This window comes from Mya arenaria, chromosome 14, assembly GCF_026914265.1.
Source record: "Mya arenaria isolate MELC-2E11 chromosome 14, ASM2691426v1".
Lineage (NCBI taxonomy): Eukaryota > Metazoa > Mollusca > Bivalvia > Myida > Myidae > Mya > Mya arenaria.
This window is the reverse complement of record NC_069135.1, coordinates 33,386,393-33,403,495: the sequence shown is the minus strand read 5'-3', so window position 1 is coordinate 33,403,495 and position 17,103 is coordinate 33,386,393. Positions and strand designations below refer to the sequence as shown.

General features: G+C 37.8%; 3 protein-coding genes across 3 annotated transcripts; all 3 read right to left on the bottom strand.

Moving 5' to 3' along the window:
- Positions 1–2,634: 2,634 nt before the first annotated feature.
- LOC128216451 (phospholipase D1-like) lies at positions 2,635–6,895 on the bottom strand. Its single transcript, XM_052923020.1, has 6 exons — positions 6,259–6,895; positions 5,614–6,045; positions 5,284–5,402; positions 4,647–4,868; positions 3,152–3,243; positions 2,635–2,797 (listed from the first exon to the last, which is right to left on the bottom strand). Exons 1-6 carry the CDS (start codon positions 6,800–6,802, stop codon positions 2,635–2,637), a joined length of 1,572 nt encoding a protein of 523 aa, XP_052778980.1. The 5' UTR covers positions 6,803–6,895.
- LOC128216023 (uncharacterized) lies at positions 6,803–7,298 on the bottom strand. Its single transcript, XM_052922618.1, has 2 exons — positions 6,866–7,298; positions 6,803–6,816 (listed from the first exon to the last, which is right to left on the bottom strand). Exons 1-2 carry the CDS (start codon positions 7,293–7,295, stop codon positions 6,803–6,805), a joined length of 444 nt encoding a protein of 147 aa, XP_052778578.1. The 5' UTR covers positions 7,296–7,298.
- Positions 7,299–7,311: 13 nt separating this feature from the next.
- LOC128216022 (uncharacterized) lies at positions 7,312–14,873 on the bottom strand. The gene is made up of 5 exons (XM_052922617.1): positions 12,932–14,873; positions 10,741–11,042; positions 10,256–10,352; positions 8,159–8,168; positions 7,312–7,435 (listed from the first exon to the last, which is right to left on the bottom strand). Exons 1-5 carry the CDS (start codon positions 14,871–14,873, stop codon positions 7,312–7,314), a joined length of 2,475 nt encoding a protein of 824 aa, XP_052778577.1.
- Between the last annotated feature and the right edge of the window lie 2,230 nt (positions 14,874–17,103).

The window sequence follows — 17,103 nt, the reverse complement described above, 5'->3', positions numbered from 1 at the left end:
CATATGTATATTAACATTTTTTATTTGTCTAAGGTAATTTATGACTACCTTCATGTTTTATAATTATTTAAAAATAAAACACATTTCCTGCACTGCAATCAGATGGCAACACTCATCGTTTCTTCTCCATTGACCAGCGTAAATTACCGGTAATCATAATAGTTCAGGCAAAGAGATTTATCTAGCAAGTAGTTTTACACGAAGAAGAAAATTGACTTGATTATTTCCAAAATATTGCCATGTAAGACTTGAGGCACTATCCCAATAAAATTGATACAAGGGTCATGATCGAAAGTTGACAATTTAAAAAACAACAAGCCTTTCATGAGTTATCGTCCGGAAACCGTTTTTCAATTTTTAGTAACAGTGACCTTTACCTTGGCCCCACCAGCCCCAATATCGAACTTGACCTGTATCTTCTGATGTTACAACTGTGTACCAAAAAATTTTCAAATCTGTCAAGCCTTTCATGAGTTATCGTCCGGAAACCGTTTTTCTATTTTTAGTAACAGTGACCTTGACCTTGGCCCCACCAGCCCCAATATCGAACTTGACCTGTATCTTCTGATGTTACACCTGTGTACCAAAAATGTTTCAAATCTGTCTAGCCTTTCATGAGTTATCGTCCGGAAAACCATGAAAACTGACCGACCGACCGACCGACCAGCTCACTCCTATAATGGCCATAATAAAAATAAAGTTAGGAATTTGAATCTTCTTTTTTTGGTTTTGCAATATTAAGGTACGGCGCTCCCATAAAACGAAAAATAAAACAAGAATTAGATTGGAAACATATATTTTTGAAGTATTTTTGGCAAAAAAGGGCCGTAACTCCTAAATGACTAAAGCGATTTCCATGACTATCGAACTTGATCAAGATATTATGGTCACAAACATGTGTTTAAAGTTTGGTGAGGATTGGACAAACGGTTTTCAAGAATTAGATCGGAAACAATCTTCGGGAATTTTTGGCAAAAAAGGGCCGTAACTCCTAAATGACTAAAGCGATTTCCATGACTATCGAACTTGATCAAGATATGATGGTCACAAACATGTGTTTAAAGTTTGGTGAGGATTGGACAAACGGTTTTCAAGAATTAGATCGGAAACAATCTTCGGGACGTACGTACGTATGTACGTACGTACGTACGGACAAGGGCAACCCTATATGCCGCCACTTTGTGGGGGCATAAAAACTCTGGCCTAACAGTTTCCAAAGTGAACTAATATGGGAACTGTTTATACAGTGGGATCCCATGCTCAATAGAGGAAAATTAAGACATGCATTATTTTCTAATGAAATGTTTTATTTCATATTTCAAATGGTCTAATACTCTTGTCAATGCTTTCTGTTTTATTATATTAAATAGGGACATAACACGACAATTATTAAAGCTGGTTGTCTGGTAAGCGCAGTGGTTAGCGCACTCGCTTTTCACCTGGGTTCAATTCCCGGCCTTGGCGCATGTGAGTTTGGTTAGTTGTCACCAAGCCGGACAAGTGGGTTTTTTCCGGGTACTCCTGATTCCCCCACATCACAAGACCACACTCTCGCCTAACATCGTGCCAATGAGAGTGACTTAGTATAAGCTGTCATAGCTCTCACTCGTTGTAAAATAAATAACGTTTAAACTTAATTATTAAAGCCAGATATGAATTGCTGTTCCTGTACACTGCACTCCCTCTCATTATGATCTATCACTGTATGAAGTTTTATTAAATTCCATCCAATAGTTTTCAAGTTATGCTGCAGACAAGAAAAAGTAAAAAAGGGCAGTAACTCTGTAATTAGCTGAAATAGAATTGCGGTTCCTGTACACTGCACTCCCTCTCATTATGATCAATCACTGTATGAAGTTATATTAAATTCCATCCAATAGTTGTCAAGTTATGCTCCGGACAAGAAAAAAGTAACAAAGGGCAGTAACTCTGTAATTAGTTGAAATAGAATTGCGGTTCCTGTACACTGCACTCCCTCTTATTATGATCTATCACTGTATGAAGTTTTATTAAAATCCATCCCATAGTTTTCAAGTTATGCTCCGGACAAGAAAAAAGTAACAAAGGACAGTTACTCTGTAATAAGCTGAAATAGAGTTATGGTTCTTGTGCACTGCACTTCCTCTCATTGTGCTTTACCATTTTATGAAGTTTTAATAAATTCCATCTAGTTGTTTGCAAGTTAATGTCTGGAAAAGAAATTGACAGCAAAAAAAACAAATAAAGGGCAATAACTCAGTAATAAGCTAAAGTAGAGTTATGGTTCTTGAACACTGCACCTCCTCTCATTGTGCTTTACTATTGTATGAAGTTTCAATGAATTCCATCCAGTACTTTTCAAGTTATACTCCGGACAAAAAAAGTAAATAAGGGCAATAACTCAGTAATAAGCAAGAATAGAGTTATGGTTATTGTACACTGCACTTCCTCTCATTATGCTTTATCATTGTATGAAGTTTAATCCAATTCCATCCAGCAGTTTTTAAGTTATGCTCCGGACAAGGTAAATTGCAACGGACCTACCGACATACCGACAGACCGACCGACCGGGTGACTCCAATATACCCCCTTCAAACTTTGTTTGTCGGGGGTATAATTATTCGTTCTATAATGTGAGGTAAAAATTATTTCACCTCATTTTACAAGCTGCTGCCAGAGTGAGTTATCACCCTTGGAGATTGACATGTAGTTCCAGTGTAGGACAGCCTGGATAGAGTAACCACCCGTTGCTCCTATCTCACCCTCGAACGCCTGCAGCAGAGGGAGCACCACATACACACGGAACGTCTCCTGCAGCCTGGGAGGATAAACAAACAGCCACAGTTACACTGCAGATTTTAAAGGTGCTGGCATTTCGGAAAACACCAAACATCATTAAAGGCTATACTACATTTTTGCAAACTTGAGTCATTTTTGCATTTTCATTAGCCAGGGCCCAAATAATACCTTTTCTTCTTCTCAGAAAGTCCTCAATTTCATTTAGTAATTTGGCAAATTAGAAAAATGTAGAGTCCAATGAACACACTCATACATTTTCCTTATTTTAATTTAATTAAAATTTTGTTTCAACATGATAACAACACCGAGAGCCTTATTTTTCACAGCCACACAGATTCATAACAAAAACATAGTGAAGACCAAGAGAGCATACTTGTGGGCGCGAACTATTCTTTCTAGGAGTGCCTCACTGATCTCGTTCTGGACCATTGAGTGGTCCCCTATCTGGCTGATGAAAAACTGGTTCTGAAATACACGTATAACAGGATTACTGAACCTGAAGAAGAATAATAAGAGCAGTTGTAATGGTTTAGTATTAAAAGCTCAAAAAAGATGTTCTAAAAATAATTATACTCAGGGGTATAATAAAAAAAGACTTTGAAATGACAATAATACAATGAAAACTACAGGAACTAGCCCAGTAGTCGAAAATTCGAAAATAAACCCTGTTTAGAGGAAAAAGGCAAGGGCTCAAACAACAATGAACTAGATACACAAGGATATAAACACTACATGATATAAACACTACATACACTCATAAAAACTAGAACTCCGCGAGTCTAAGGTGTGTCGCCTGACGAATTATTTACTGTCGACATTATAGCTGTTAGATTGGCATTTTATTCATTTATAGACAATGATGTTGCCATTTAACTTTCAAGTGTAGGTGGCATTTGAACCCTCAATCCGATATACCGAAGGAATAAGTTTCAGGTTGAAACCTCCTATAGTTTACGAGATATGCCACGGACAAAACCTAAGCAAGAAAATTATTAAAGGGCAATAACTCTAAAAATATGGCAGCAAGAGTAACGGTTCTTGTGCACTGCACTTGCCCTCAATGAGATCTATCTAGCTATGAAGTTTCAAGTTGATATCTCTTATATTCTTCAAGGTATGCCCCGGACAAAACTTTAAGCATGAAAATTAACAAAGGGCAATAACTTTAAAACTAAGAAAGCAAGAGTTACTGTTATTGTGCACTGCACTTGCCCTCAATGAGATCTGTCTAGCTATGAAGTTTCAAGTTGATACCTCTTATATTCTTCAAGATATGCCCCGGACAAAACTTTAAGCATGAAAATTAACAAAGGGCAATAATTTTAAAACTATGAAAGCAAGAGTTACTGTTATTAAACACTGCACTTGCCCTCCATGAGATCTATCTACATATGAAGTTTCAAGTTGATAACTCTTATATTCTACAAGATATGCCCCGGACAAAACTTTAAGCATGAAAAATAACAAAGGGCAAAACTCTAAAAATATGGAAGCAAGAGTAACAGTTCTTGTGCACTGCACTTGCCCTCAATTAGGTCTATGTACATATGAAGTTTCAAGTTGATACCACTAATAGTTTAGGAGATATACCCCGGACAAGCGAAAATGGGACGCGGACGCCGCCGCCGCCGACGCCAACAAAAGTAACCCCTATATGTCGTCTTTTAAGGCGACACAAAAAACGAGAAGATAACTGCCTCAGAACAGTCAGAGACACATGAGTCCAGTGGAACACGGGTCTACTGGGGGCTTTAACCAGTTTACATGGCCATGACCTCACACTTGTTCCTACTTTCATCAATAATTACAAAATTGAAAAAAATATTAACCACTGCACCTTGATCTAAATGTATTGTTTTTTGTCTAACCTCGATGTAAATGTAGTGTTTTGCCCGCTTGATGCAGTCCAGGTATGCTTGGTGTATGGACTGCTCAGTTCGGTTTATGCCCGCCGACCAGCCACAAACGCTACGAAGAATTTGGGTGGTACAGCTGTAGGTGATATCCTTGATGGCCGGGGACACCTCACACTTGGCATATGTCTTGGGCATCAAGATTGGGAACTCTTTATTCGACTTGAAATTCTCAGTCTGAAACCATACATGAAACCATTGCTTTAACCATGGTTAAAACTTGATATTTCTCTTTTTGTATCTCTTATTTACTGGTTTTTCCAACTTACTCTTGCTTTTGTATTTACTGCTTTTATAAATGTTTCAAGTCATGTCAATATCATATTATTAAGCTACATTGTACACATAGCAAAATCATATTCGACCTAGTTAACTTTAAGTAATATTATTTATCAATTATGTATATTGTGTCCCCTAAGTGCAATAACTGAATAACTGCATATAGAAATAGAAGCAAATATTGAGTTATTGCACTAAGGTGAAATTATTTTCTTCATGCACTATTACATTGGCTTTTTAGGCAAAAGCAAGAATAAATCTATTATTACGAGTTTTCCTGTTAATGAAATGTTACATCTTATTACATATTCACCTTGCAGAAGTTCCAACGGAGGATAAAATGTCTCGCAATATCTCGGGCAGCCTTGCCGTACACCACGCCCCCAACATCGTGCCATGGCATACGAGGTGTCTTGTCACGCTCAATGAAATCTGAAATACACACATTCATCTTCTATATATCAAGAAACTGAACTAGAGTTTTCATGTTATTTAAAACTCTTAAGGAAAAAAACAGGAAACAAGGTGATGGATTACAAGCCAGAGATACACAGATATTTCCAGCACATTAATAAAATGAAAGAAGCAAGGAATGAGCTATTTCACAGACTAATTGAAGAAAAAATAAATAAACAATACAAACCTTCAAAAGGATTATGGACATCAACAGGATCTTTGTGGATGAAGTTTATGTAGTCTTTCCCAATCCACAACTTTGACAAGCCTTCAAGGCCCTCGTAGTCATCAGCCACTGAGGTTTTCATCACTGACTTTACCATCACTGCTGAATCATCATGGCGAAACAGTCGTTTCCATGGATACAGGAAATGCTGGAAGTCATCATCACTGTCCTGCCTTGATGCACGAAATGATATTTTGCTCACAATCCTGGCTGACAGAGACTGATGTGGAGACTGCACACCCCGCTCATAAGGGCTTTCAGGCGGGATGGGCTCCTCGTCCTCCGGGCGCTTGCCTCCGTGCTCCAGCTTCTTGTTGTTGAGAACCATACGCCACTTGTTACGGAACTTGTGTCCTGAACTCTCATCATCCAAGTCAGACTTCTCACTCTTGTCTGTGAACAAGGATGCATGGTAGAAAAATGTAAAATAGATCTACATGCTTGCTATAACCTTATTCCAAAATATGCTATTAATCATGTCATACACCAAATACTGAATGACTTATATCAGCTTTGTTCCGCTGTAAAAGAAGGATGGTTGGGCAGTTTTAGTGCATAGCAGGACAATACTTGCTGATGTTGAATTGAAATATAATAGAAACCCACCTTTCCCATCAGGCTGGTCCTCATCCTCATTCTTATCCTTCAGTTTGAATGTTTTTCTGAGTTTCCGGGAGGCCCAGGTTTTCCTGCGGGAGGCAGCATCCTTTCTACTGGGGGTTGCATGAAGTTTCCCAGCTGTGACAGGAGCTAAATTATGCTCCTCCTCTATCTCCCCTGTACCGTCTTCACGGAAGCGAACCGAAGCCTTCGTCTGGTTCTTATTCTGATCGGTAAAAGAGGCTTGAAGATCTGATGGCATTTCAGCACTGACTTCATCAACATGAACAGCTTTTACTTCTTCCTGGTTACAGACTTCTGCTTTTCTCTTTTGAATACCATTTGTATGACTAGAGACTTTATCATTATTAACATTATCACAAGAAATGATTTGTTCTTCAATCTTCTCCAAGTCAGTAGAATGTTCCCTGAAGCTATCAGGCATATCTTCACTGATCTGTATTTCATCTACATCAACTGATTTCATATCATCACTGTGTTCTTTTTCAAGCTTTATCACACCACATTCTACATTGACAGCACCCATCATCTATAAATGGAAGACTATTGTTTTCAGATATTTCATCATCACCATCCGAATTAATCACATAACACACTTGTGAGTGAGGTGTATTCCCTGTGTCTTGACTGTGGCCGGCTCCCTCTCTTATGTCCTGATCAACAGGACTATGGTCGGCTACCTCTCCTGTATCCTGAGCCCCATGACTGTGCACAGTGACCTCAGCCACAATGTTGTGATATCCAATCTTGTCCACAGTCTCCAGACTGTCATTATCTGTCAACACATCAGCAGAGCCATACTCCCTTTCAGAGCAAGAAGAGTAACGATTGCTAGAATATGGAACATTTTTTGTCACACTTAAATCTTCTGCACTTGCACACTTTCCTGCTTGACCATTACTTAATCTCTTTGTATTTCCAACAGCTTTTTCCTCTTGGGAATTGTTATTTGACTGGAAACTATCACCAATACGTTCCTTAACCTGGTTCCCTGCTTCATCATATATACCACTGTCGGCCATGTTTGATTCCGGAGACTCAGCTATTGTGGATGGTTGGCGGGGGAGAGGCCTGATCTTCCTGTGTCTGGGGGCCGATCCATTCTGTGGAAATCCAATATCTGCTGGGGTTGGTTTTGGCAATGGAGTAAAGCTCTGTCATCCTGGAAAGAGACAATATCATGAATATTCTAGTTGATTATCTTTTCAGAACATATGTATATTAACATTTTTTATTTGTCTAAGGTAATTTATGACTACCTTCATGTTTTATAATTATTTAAAAATAAAACACATTTCCTGCACTGCAATCAGATGGCAACACTCATCGTTTCTTCTCCATTGACCAGCGTAAATTACCGGTAATCATAATAGTTCAGGCAAAGAGATTTATCTAGCAAGAAGTTTTACACGAAGAAGAAAATTGACTTGATTATTTCCAAAATATTGCAATGTAAGACTTGAGGCATTATCCCAATAAAATTGATACAAGGGTCATGATCGAAAGTTGACAATTTAAAAAACAACAAGCCTTTCATGAGTTATCTTCCGGAAACCGTTTTTCTATTTTTAGTAACAGTGACCTTGGCCCCACCAGCCCCAATATCGAACTTGACCTGTATCTTCTGATGTTACACCTGTGTACCAAAATTTTTTCAAATCTGTCAAGCCTTTCATGAGTTATCGTCCGGAAACCGTTTTTCTATTTTTAGTAACAGTGACCTTGACCTTGGCCCCACCAGCCCCAATATCGATCTTGACCTGTATCTTCTGATGTTACACCTGTGTACCAAAAATGTTTCAAATATGTCTAGCCTTTCATGAGTTATCGTCCGGAAAACCATGAAAACTGACCGACTGACCGACCGACCGACCGACCGACCGACCAGCTCACTCCTATAATGGCCATAATAAAAATAAAGTTAGGAATTTGAATCTTCTTTTTTTGGTTTTGCAATATTAAGGCACGGCGCTCCCATAAAATGAAAAATAAAAAATATGGACAATCAGAAAACCTTTTTTCAGCTTACAGTCACACTGACCTTGACCTTTGACCCACTGACCTCAAAATCAATAGGGTTCATCTGCTGGTCATGACCAATAAGCCTACCTAGTATGAGGTCCCTGGGTCAAAGCGTTCTCAAGTTATTGATCGGAAACCGTTTTTCATGTTAAGGTCACACTGACCTTGACCTTTGACCCACTGACCTCAAAATCAATAGGGTTCATCTGCTGGTCATGACCAATACACCTACCAAGTATGAGGTTCCTGGGTCAAAGCGTTCTCAAGTTATTGATCGGAAACCGTTTTTCATGTAAAGGTCACACTGACCTTGACCTTTGACCCACTGACCTCAAAATCAATAGGGTTCATCTGCTGGTGATGACCAATACACATACCAAGTATGAGGTCCCTCGGTCAAAGCGTTCTCAAGTTATTGATCGGAAACCATTTGGTATTCCGACCGACCGACAGACAGACAGACCGACCGACCGACCGACCGACCGACATGTGCAAAACAATATACCCCACTTTTTTCAAAAGGGGGCATAAAAAACTCTGGCCTAACAGTTTCCAAAGTGAACTAATATGGGAACTGTTTATACAGTGGGATCCCATGCTCAAGAGAGGAAAATTAAGACATGCATTATTTTCTAATGAAATGTTTTATTTCATATTTCAAATGGTCTAATACTCTTGTCAATGCTTTCTGTTTTATTATATTAAATAGGGACATAACACGACAATTATTAAAGCTGGTTGTCTGGTAAGCGCAGTGTTAGCGCACTCGCTTTTCACCTGGGTTCAATTCCCGGCCTTGGCGCATGTGAGTTTGGTTAGTTGTCACCAAGCCGGACAAGTGGGTTTTCTCCGGGTACTCCCGATTCCCCCACATCACAAGACCACACTCTCGCGTAACATCGTGCCAACGAGAGTGACTTAGTATAAGCTGTCATAGCTCTCACTCGTAAAATAAATAACGTTTAAACTTAATTATTAAAGCCAGATATGATGTCGATGATGCGATAAACGAGGCTGATGAAACAAACGATGCATGTAGGCTATAAAAGTAACTCAACTTACTTTGCTTTTAAAAACGGACATGCTTATGAGTGGATCCGTTGTCATTGTTGTGAGAATAACATATAAGCTGATCCCAGGAAAGATCTCCCTAAACTTTTCCCATATACCATGTTTGGTGACAATTGTCTCAATTTTAAGTATTGGGTATCAATTGTGTTTCTATATTTAGTATCAGTGCCGTGACTTTAACCCAAGGGGCCCAAAATGTAATCCCATGGAACTTTATATTATATAAAGTCCTATACATAATGTTTTTCACAGTATCTCAACACAAACTAAAAATTTATTCAGCTTCAATGTTTATCTTATTCAAGTTTCAGTGAACTTGAACTCAAGGGGTCACAAATACAATTCAATGAAAGGTCTCGGCATAAGCTCTTTATAAAAGATTGGTCATAATATGTAACCCCACATCATGATATTCAGTTTCAGCCATTTCTCTTTTTCAGTTACAGTGACCTTGACCTTAAAACAAGGGGTCCCAAGCGCGTCTATTATCACGTGAAAGATCTGCATATACTCTTACATACAAAGTCTATCAAACTGAACAAATGCTACGCGCTGCTTTAAGTATCAGTGAGCTTGATCATAGGGGGCCCCATACGCAATCCCAATCTTCATAAGTGCCAAGATTTGTCACAATATGTCAAACCCTAACTTAAGTCACCCAGTACCAGCCGGATTTCTAAATTAGTAACAAAGAACTTAACCTTGATCCTAAGGCCTAAAATGCAATCACATGAAATGTCTCCTAATACACTCTTCATAACTAACAAGTTTGGTTAGAATGCTTCTATTAATGCTAGTTATTACCATAGGTGAGTTTGACAAAGCCATCCAACTGAAAAACGATGTACTTTATTCTAAAACCTAGTTTAAAAAATCAGTAACACCTTACTTTTGGTGGCGCTTCTTGTCCGCATAGCAATCGGTTCCACTGGGATGACAGGGATGTCTACGCTGTCCTCAACCAGCTGGAATATTGGCAGGCCATCCTTAAAAACATGAAATATCTTGTATTACCATGGTAATGTTAAGAAAAAATCATCATGGAAGTAAGTTGAACATTGTCTAAAACATATGGTACTGTAACCAAGTGTTATTTAACCATTTGACCATTTTTTGTCAACATCAAATAATGTCACATTTAAGAAATATTTCACACATCTAAGGGTCATATGACATCATAAGTACCTGCTAGTGACAGCCCCCGAAGGTGTATTTGGACCGAGGCGTTAGCAGAAGATTAATAGTTACTCAAAATCAATGGCAATGGGACTGCAAAACTAAACGGCTTGTTGTGAGGCAGTCGCATAAACTTGTAAAGTTACATACTATCAACAAAAAAAACATTACATAAAATTTGAACAACGATTTACTTACATATTGGGGTCTCAAAGGCCTTTTTGGGAAAAAGCTTCTGGTAGTTTTTCTCATCAGTGTCCAGGGGGACATATCCCTGGATGGGGCAGCCAGCCCCGGAACGGTCCTTCTTCGCCTCCGGGGTGGTAAAACATCCGGAGGTAAGGACCGTTTTCTTGGCACCACCACCGCCGTTGGTTTTGCCATTTGAGGCACAAATGTTATTGGATGGCGGTGGTGGCTCACTAGGGGCTGGCTGCTACCTGTATGTTTTTCTGGTCTGGCTGTCGAGTTTAAAGGTTCCACACATGCGATCTGGATACCTGTAAACATCAAAACAGTGCATTTTTTGTGTTAAGAGTAAAAAATAAATGAAAAATGTTTATTGAAAATTTTCTAAACTACATTTTAGAGATCACATTTTTGAAGCGATTACCGTGGTTGTCAAAATGTTCTAAGGTTATTATTTTTCTTTTGAACACATTTTCTAGTAAGATTGTGTTAAAAGGTTTGACGAGATTATCCCAAAAATAGGAATATATAACAAACAAGAGCTGTCGTAGGAAAGTGCTCTCGACTAAATGCCGCTTTGTCATTGAAATAAGTACAATTATGATGTTATATGAGCCTGTCAAAAGTAAAGAAGCAATGGGATAAAACCAGGTTTTCAATGATTGAAAGAAGAACTTCAGTCTTTGTAATGAGATTCCTGTTTTACCTTCTTTCTAACAGTGGCAATTTGGCCATTTTATAACCTTAAGTTTACCCAAAAACAATCCCATGGAAATCTTCCATAAACTCTTCCTACATACCTAGTTCGGCTACAATATGTCAACTAAATTTATTCAGTACCAAATGGTTATCTATTTAAAGAAACAGTGACCTTGACCATGAATCTAAGGGCCTCAGACGCAATCCCATGAAAGGTCTCCATAAACAATTCCTATATACTAAGTTTAGTCGCAATATTCTACCCTAACATAAGTTATTCAGTACTAACTGTATTTCTATTTTTAGATACAGTTACCATGACCTTGATAATGACTCTCAGAGCCCGAAACATATTCTAATGAAAGATTTCTATAAATATTTCAAGTTTGGTTGCAATCATATTTTCAAACCTTACTAAAGTTATTCAGTTCCAATCATTTATTTTATTTTTAGTAACAGTGATCTTGACCTTAGGAACCCCAAATGCAATTCCATGTATGGCCTCCATACACTCAACCTATATACCAAGTTTGGTCATCATATGTCAAACTGAATTAAAATATTTGATACTCTAGTTAAATGCCGCCATCATGCCGGCCCGCTCAAAAAATGGCATATGTCATCCTCAAAAACAGGTTTCACTTTGGCTAAAAATAAAAAATGTTTTTGTCAAAAGCAATAAAAAGACATGAGAAAAAATCAAACAAGGGCCATGATTTGTATTTAGGGTTAATATTAAGTTATGTAAACTAATTGTGTGTTGGCGGTAGCCAACTGTGTGAAGTATAAAGTCAATTAAATTATCGTAAAAAAGTAATAAATGCATATTCCAACTTGCGCTAAAACTTTAGCCTAAGTTGCTATTAAATTAATCAGGGGCCATAATTTGTATTAAGGATGAAATGTTGTGTTGTGTTACCTATTTGTAAGACGGTTGTCAATAAGTGTATGAAGTATTATGTCAACTGAATGAAGGGTATAGAAGTTATTAGTAAAAATCCCAACTTGCCGATAAATTTAACCTGACCCAATTTGCCCTAAAACAATTTTAACCTTAGGTGCGAAGGTTAATCATAATTTGTTTTTAGGATAAAATGGACCTATGTAACTTCATCGTCTGATGGTCCTGAACATCAGTTTGAAATATTTAGTGATTTGAATGATGGGTATAATAGTTATACGCGAAAACGCTAACCTGCCCTTAAACGTTAACCGGACGCCGACATTGTGTAGTAAAGTAGTAAAGCCTCCTTATTCTTCAAATAGTCAAGTTAGAAATGAACTAGAATAATTTCTTAAACCTAAAGTCATTATCAATCATATAATTTGATATCACGTAAAAATATGTTTTCCTTGTTATAACGGATATTAATCAACATTATTTTTGAAAAAAAGCACTTATAAATACTATAGTTTGAATCAGCATAAATGTTTATTAGTTAATTGAGCTAATATTTTGAGTGAACAATTACTTCTGCCAATAAGCAAAACTAAAACTTACCAAGATGTGTCTTTTTGTGTGCTATCAATGTGGTGTTTGTCCTGAACCGCATTCCACAGTCACACGTTAACAGTCGGTCATCTGTGTGTGATATCCTGTGAGTCAACATCGTGTGTATCTCCTCGGAACTGTAGGTGCATCGTGGGTAGTCACAGTGGAAAATGGGACCAGGAAAATGCTGCTTCATGTGTGTATTGTATGTTCGAACCTCTTTTGTTTCAAAAACACACAGATCGCATTTTAGCTCGAATGATGTTTCATGGGCTGTCTTCATCTGCTTCGCTGGTCTTTCGTGAACCTCTGTTATACAAGCACGATTATCAAACTCACATGATATAACATTATTTGACTCCTGTTTTAAATCATTGACTAGTTTCCTTTTGTTTCTTGGTGTTGTTTTCCTTTCGATGTTAATACTTTTAACAACCAAGTCACTAGCAAGTTCATGCATATCCTTCTCTTCATATCTATCATAGGATTCTGCTTGCTTAAAGACCTGGGCACAAGGTTTGTACTTTGCATCTTGAGATTGACATTTTTCAAAATCGTCAATTAGTATTACCTGTTTTTTAGGTGTAATAGTCTTTCTCGAACTTCTCAACTGCATCGGTGAGTGCACTGTCACTGCTTTGGCCATAGTGCAACTTGTTTCAGCAAGGTTTGGAAGTTTACTTTTATCAGTAGTAGTTTGTTTCACTTTCTTCTCTGGTGATTTCTTTTTTGCAGGTGTTTCAACATTTGTATTAATAAAAGTTGTTTGATGAGTTACATTCAATTTGATTTCTTTCAATGGGATCTCGGCCTCGATGAACTCTTCGAAGGTCTCAAACTGATCATTCTTTGGCTCGGTGAGTTTTCTAACAGTTTGTTCCTCTTCCTGTACCATTTTATTCATAGGTTCATACACTGTTTGTTCTGAATCTAATAAGTGAGAATTGTTCACATCAGTATTTACAGAAGCATCCAGAAGTTGGCACGGGATGGCAGGCAATGTTGTGTTAACTGAGGCATTTTTAAAGACCGGCCTTTCTTTTGCAGTTATGGTAACTGGGTGAAATGTTTCAGAGTAATTCTTCAGTTGACTAGGATGAACTAAATCTTTCAGGCAACACGAATATGAGCGTCTCAAACCTGGAAAGACATCTGTGTGAGGTCCAAGTGCAATACCAGCACTGTTCAAAGTGTGAAGCATTAAGTACAGTCTGAACTTGTGAGATGTGAAGAAATTCTCTGTGCAATAGATCGCCAGAAGAAAATCATCGGCCACAGTAGACCAGTCAATGTGCCCTAGCAACATCAATAGAAACTTTTCTCTTTCTATGATATCAGAACCAACCCAGCTTATTATCAAGGAGAGTTTGATCTCCGGCTTGATTTTCTTCATCCATCCTTCTGACAAGAAAGTGTTGAACTTCTTTGCATTCATGGAAAGGAACTCCCTCTGCTTGACAGTGTCAGAGAGATTCAGCTGCAGAAATCCAACAATGTATTCTTCCAGCGTCTCTAGCTTAAATTTTCGACTCAAGAAGTATGTGCTTACAAAGTTTCCGAGGTGGAGATTGCAGCGTAGAAATTCTTCACAGTAATTCTTCAGTGTTTCAATCTGAAAACTCACAGCTAGATGAAGAAGTTGTGGAATGTTTGTTTCTCTTGGAGCTACATACCCAGTGTACATGAAATCTAGCAAGTCTGAGAACACTTCGCTATTGTCATAAGAGACCATGATGTGGTCCCTGCAAATGTTTCTGTCTTTAATGAACAATTTGGAAGCAAATGTAGGACTCCAAGATGCTAGGACATTCTTATGAGCCATAAACTTTACACCTCTTACTTCAAGAACGACATCACAAAATCGTTTATTATCTCTAAGATGTTTCAACTTCTCTAGAATATTGAAGTCAGCTTTCTTGTCAAGAAGGCTTGCTTGAGTGGCGGCTGCCATAGTTTTGAAGGGTCTGCAAGAAAAAAAGAATCCATCATTTTAAGAAACGCAAGTAAAATGTTGGAGACACATAATAGACATTGATGAACACAATTTAAAGCCAGCTACATGAGTAGCCAAGTCAGTAGCAGAGATTACAAAACAAAAGCAGTCACAGAGAGGGCGTGCTATTTCACAATTTTTTACCAGAACTCCTTCGTATTACAAAAGGCAATTATTCTGAGAACCGATGCATGGTCGATTCAAGTTAAGTAAGGTTGGATCAAGTAGTTGCCAAGTTATCGACTTTTGCATGTTTAACCAGAAGGTGAAGAATAATTTAGATTGTATGCAAACTAGAGTTAACTAACTAAAATTAAGTAGGTACGATATTTGGAAACAACTGTCTAAGGATTCATTACTATACATGCAGTAGTTGCTGATATATTGACTGGAATTTGGTGCCATGCAAAGCCGTAATCAGAATTTCTAATTCAAATATAAAAAGGCCATTATTTTCATTATATGCATACAAGAGTTATCTAATATGATTATTCAAGTAAGATGGATAGTTGAGTACCTTTGTATAAAGTATTAATGCAATGTCTTTAACAAGATTAGTTTTTGGACGGTGCCCCTCAGGGCCCGTCCTAAGGAGGCACATCAGCTGATTCAACTACCAGCCAAATCACCACAGTCAGCGCAGTTAATAGTTTGTATCATTGTTTTGAATACACAGCTGATTTTAATTGGCTGTTACATAGTGTGTTTTTTTCTAAAATATCTGGACGAATAGTGATAGAAGTACGTCATGTATAATTTATTGACAATTGGTACTCAAATAAAATATTTACATTGATAAATCATTTCGCCAATATCGACCTCTACGTGGAAATAGTTCTTTGCCTTAATATCAAATTGCATTCAGACCTCCTCGGCCATTTTACTGTATCGAAAAAATGGTGGAGGAGCTCCGAATGATCAGCTGACTTGAAAAATAAATCCGTAAATGACAAAATGTTTCGAACTGAATACTGAAGTACATTGTTGTTAAACAGAATTTATTCAATACTTTAAACTATCAAATATTTTAAAATATATATCATACTGTAGAATCATCAAAATATGATGTGTTAATGGTATGACCCAAAATGACCCGGTTTATCCAAGATGGCGGACGAATCAACACATGTGCGTGGAATTTCCGATGTCAAATGGGATTTAAGGCATCAAACTAGAGTTTTATAATGGACTGTTAGTGCTAAAAAGAAGAATTAAAAATAATTAATTGAATAACATCATCACCTTGTGATCATATTGGCTGAATTTAACGCAATACAATTAATGACTGAAATATCTGGTGAAAGGTCACCAACCTCTAAAAGTAAGTTGCAGTAAAACACGGAAATACAAACTTAGTGAAAATCCAAAAAACAATAACAGCGTTTTGCTTCATGCCATTTTAGATTTTAATAATTGTTGCAAATATTGATGAGAAAAATAATGATAATAACTCTAAACAACTTGCATTCTGCGTCACAGTTGTCATCTTTCTGCATAAAACATATATTACAGTACGGTAGGGTATTTCAGATTTTCTTTAAAATTGTGATATTAATGCACCAGTCAATTGTAACCACGGCCACCCCAGGTCCGGGGATACACCTGGAGTAGCCGGTGAAATGGCTCGTGTTTTTGCTTTTCAGGTGGCCCCGCATTGCCGGGTGCATGAGTGGTTTTGTCTGCTTGAAATATAGCGGGTAATTGGCCTTAACTAGGGTCCTTGGGGTGCAGGGACCTTGGCGGGGATTTTACCAACTGTTCGTCCCCGCATGACATGTGGTTTAGCCGGTGTTGGCTGTACTGAAAGTCAAAGTTCCCGCTATTCCCAAGATCTGGAGGGGGGGGGGGGCGTGGTTACAATTGACTGACCAGTGCATAATTTGGTTCCCTTTATGCCATGTTGATCTGATTCATACCATAGTAAAATATTTTCTTCAACTGTAACACTTCAATATTAAACACTGCATTGCAAAATAGAAACACAAAAGTTTCACATAATTTACCTTGTAATGAGCCAATATCATTGTTTAATCACACAAGTGTGTATAATTACACAAGTGTTTCATTAAACATATTCCGATCAGCTTCTGTCAACATAGCATTGCCATTTTGGACCTATCTAGCTGATGCGCGGCATCTTGAAGCTCAATATACATCAAGTCGAAAATTAAAGACGTGTTCACTACGT

Coding starts and splice junctions, on each gene's coding strand:
- LOC128216451 (XM_052923020.1), bottom strand. CDS start 6,802: ATGATGGGTGCTGTCAATGTAGAATGTGGTGTGATAAAGCTTGAAAAA. Junction 6,046..6,258: donor GGACCAGCCTGATGGGAAAG/GTGGGTTTCTAT, acceptor CCTTGTTCACAG/ACAAGAGTGAGAAGTCTGAC. Junction 3,244..4,646: donor AACACTACATTTACATCGAG/GTTAGACAAAAA, acceptor CGTGTATTTCAG/AACCAGTTTTTCATCAGCCA.
- LOC128216023 (XM_052922618.1), bottom strand. CDS start 7,295: ATGGCCGACAGTGGTATATATGATGAAGCAGGGAACCAGGTTAAGGAA.
- LOC128216022 (XM_052922617.1), bottom strand. CDS start 14,873: ATGGCAGCCGCCACTCAAGCAAGCCTTCTTGACAAGAAAGCTGACTTC. Junction 11,043..12,931: donor ACACAAAAAGACACATCTTG/GTAAGTTTTAGT, acceptor TGATGTTTACAG/GTATCCAGATCGCATGTGTG. Junction 10,353..10,740: donor GGCCTTTGAGACCCCAATAT/GTAAGTAAATCG, acceptor CATGTTTTTAAG/GATGGCCTGCCAATATTCCA.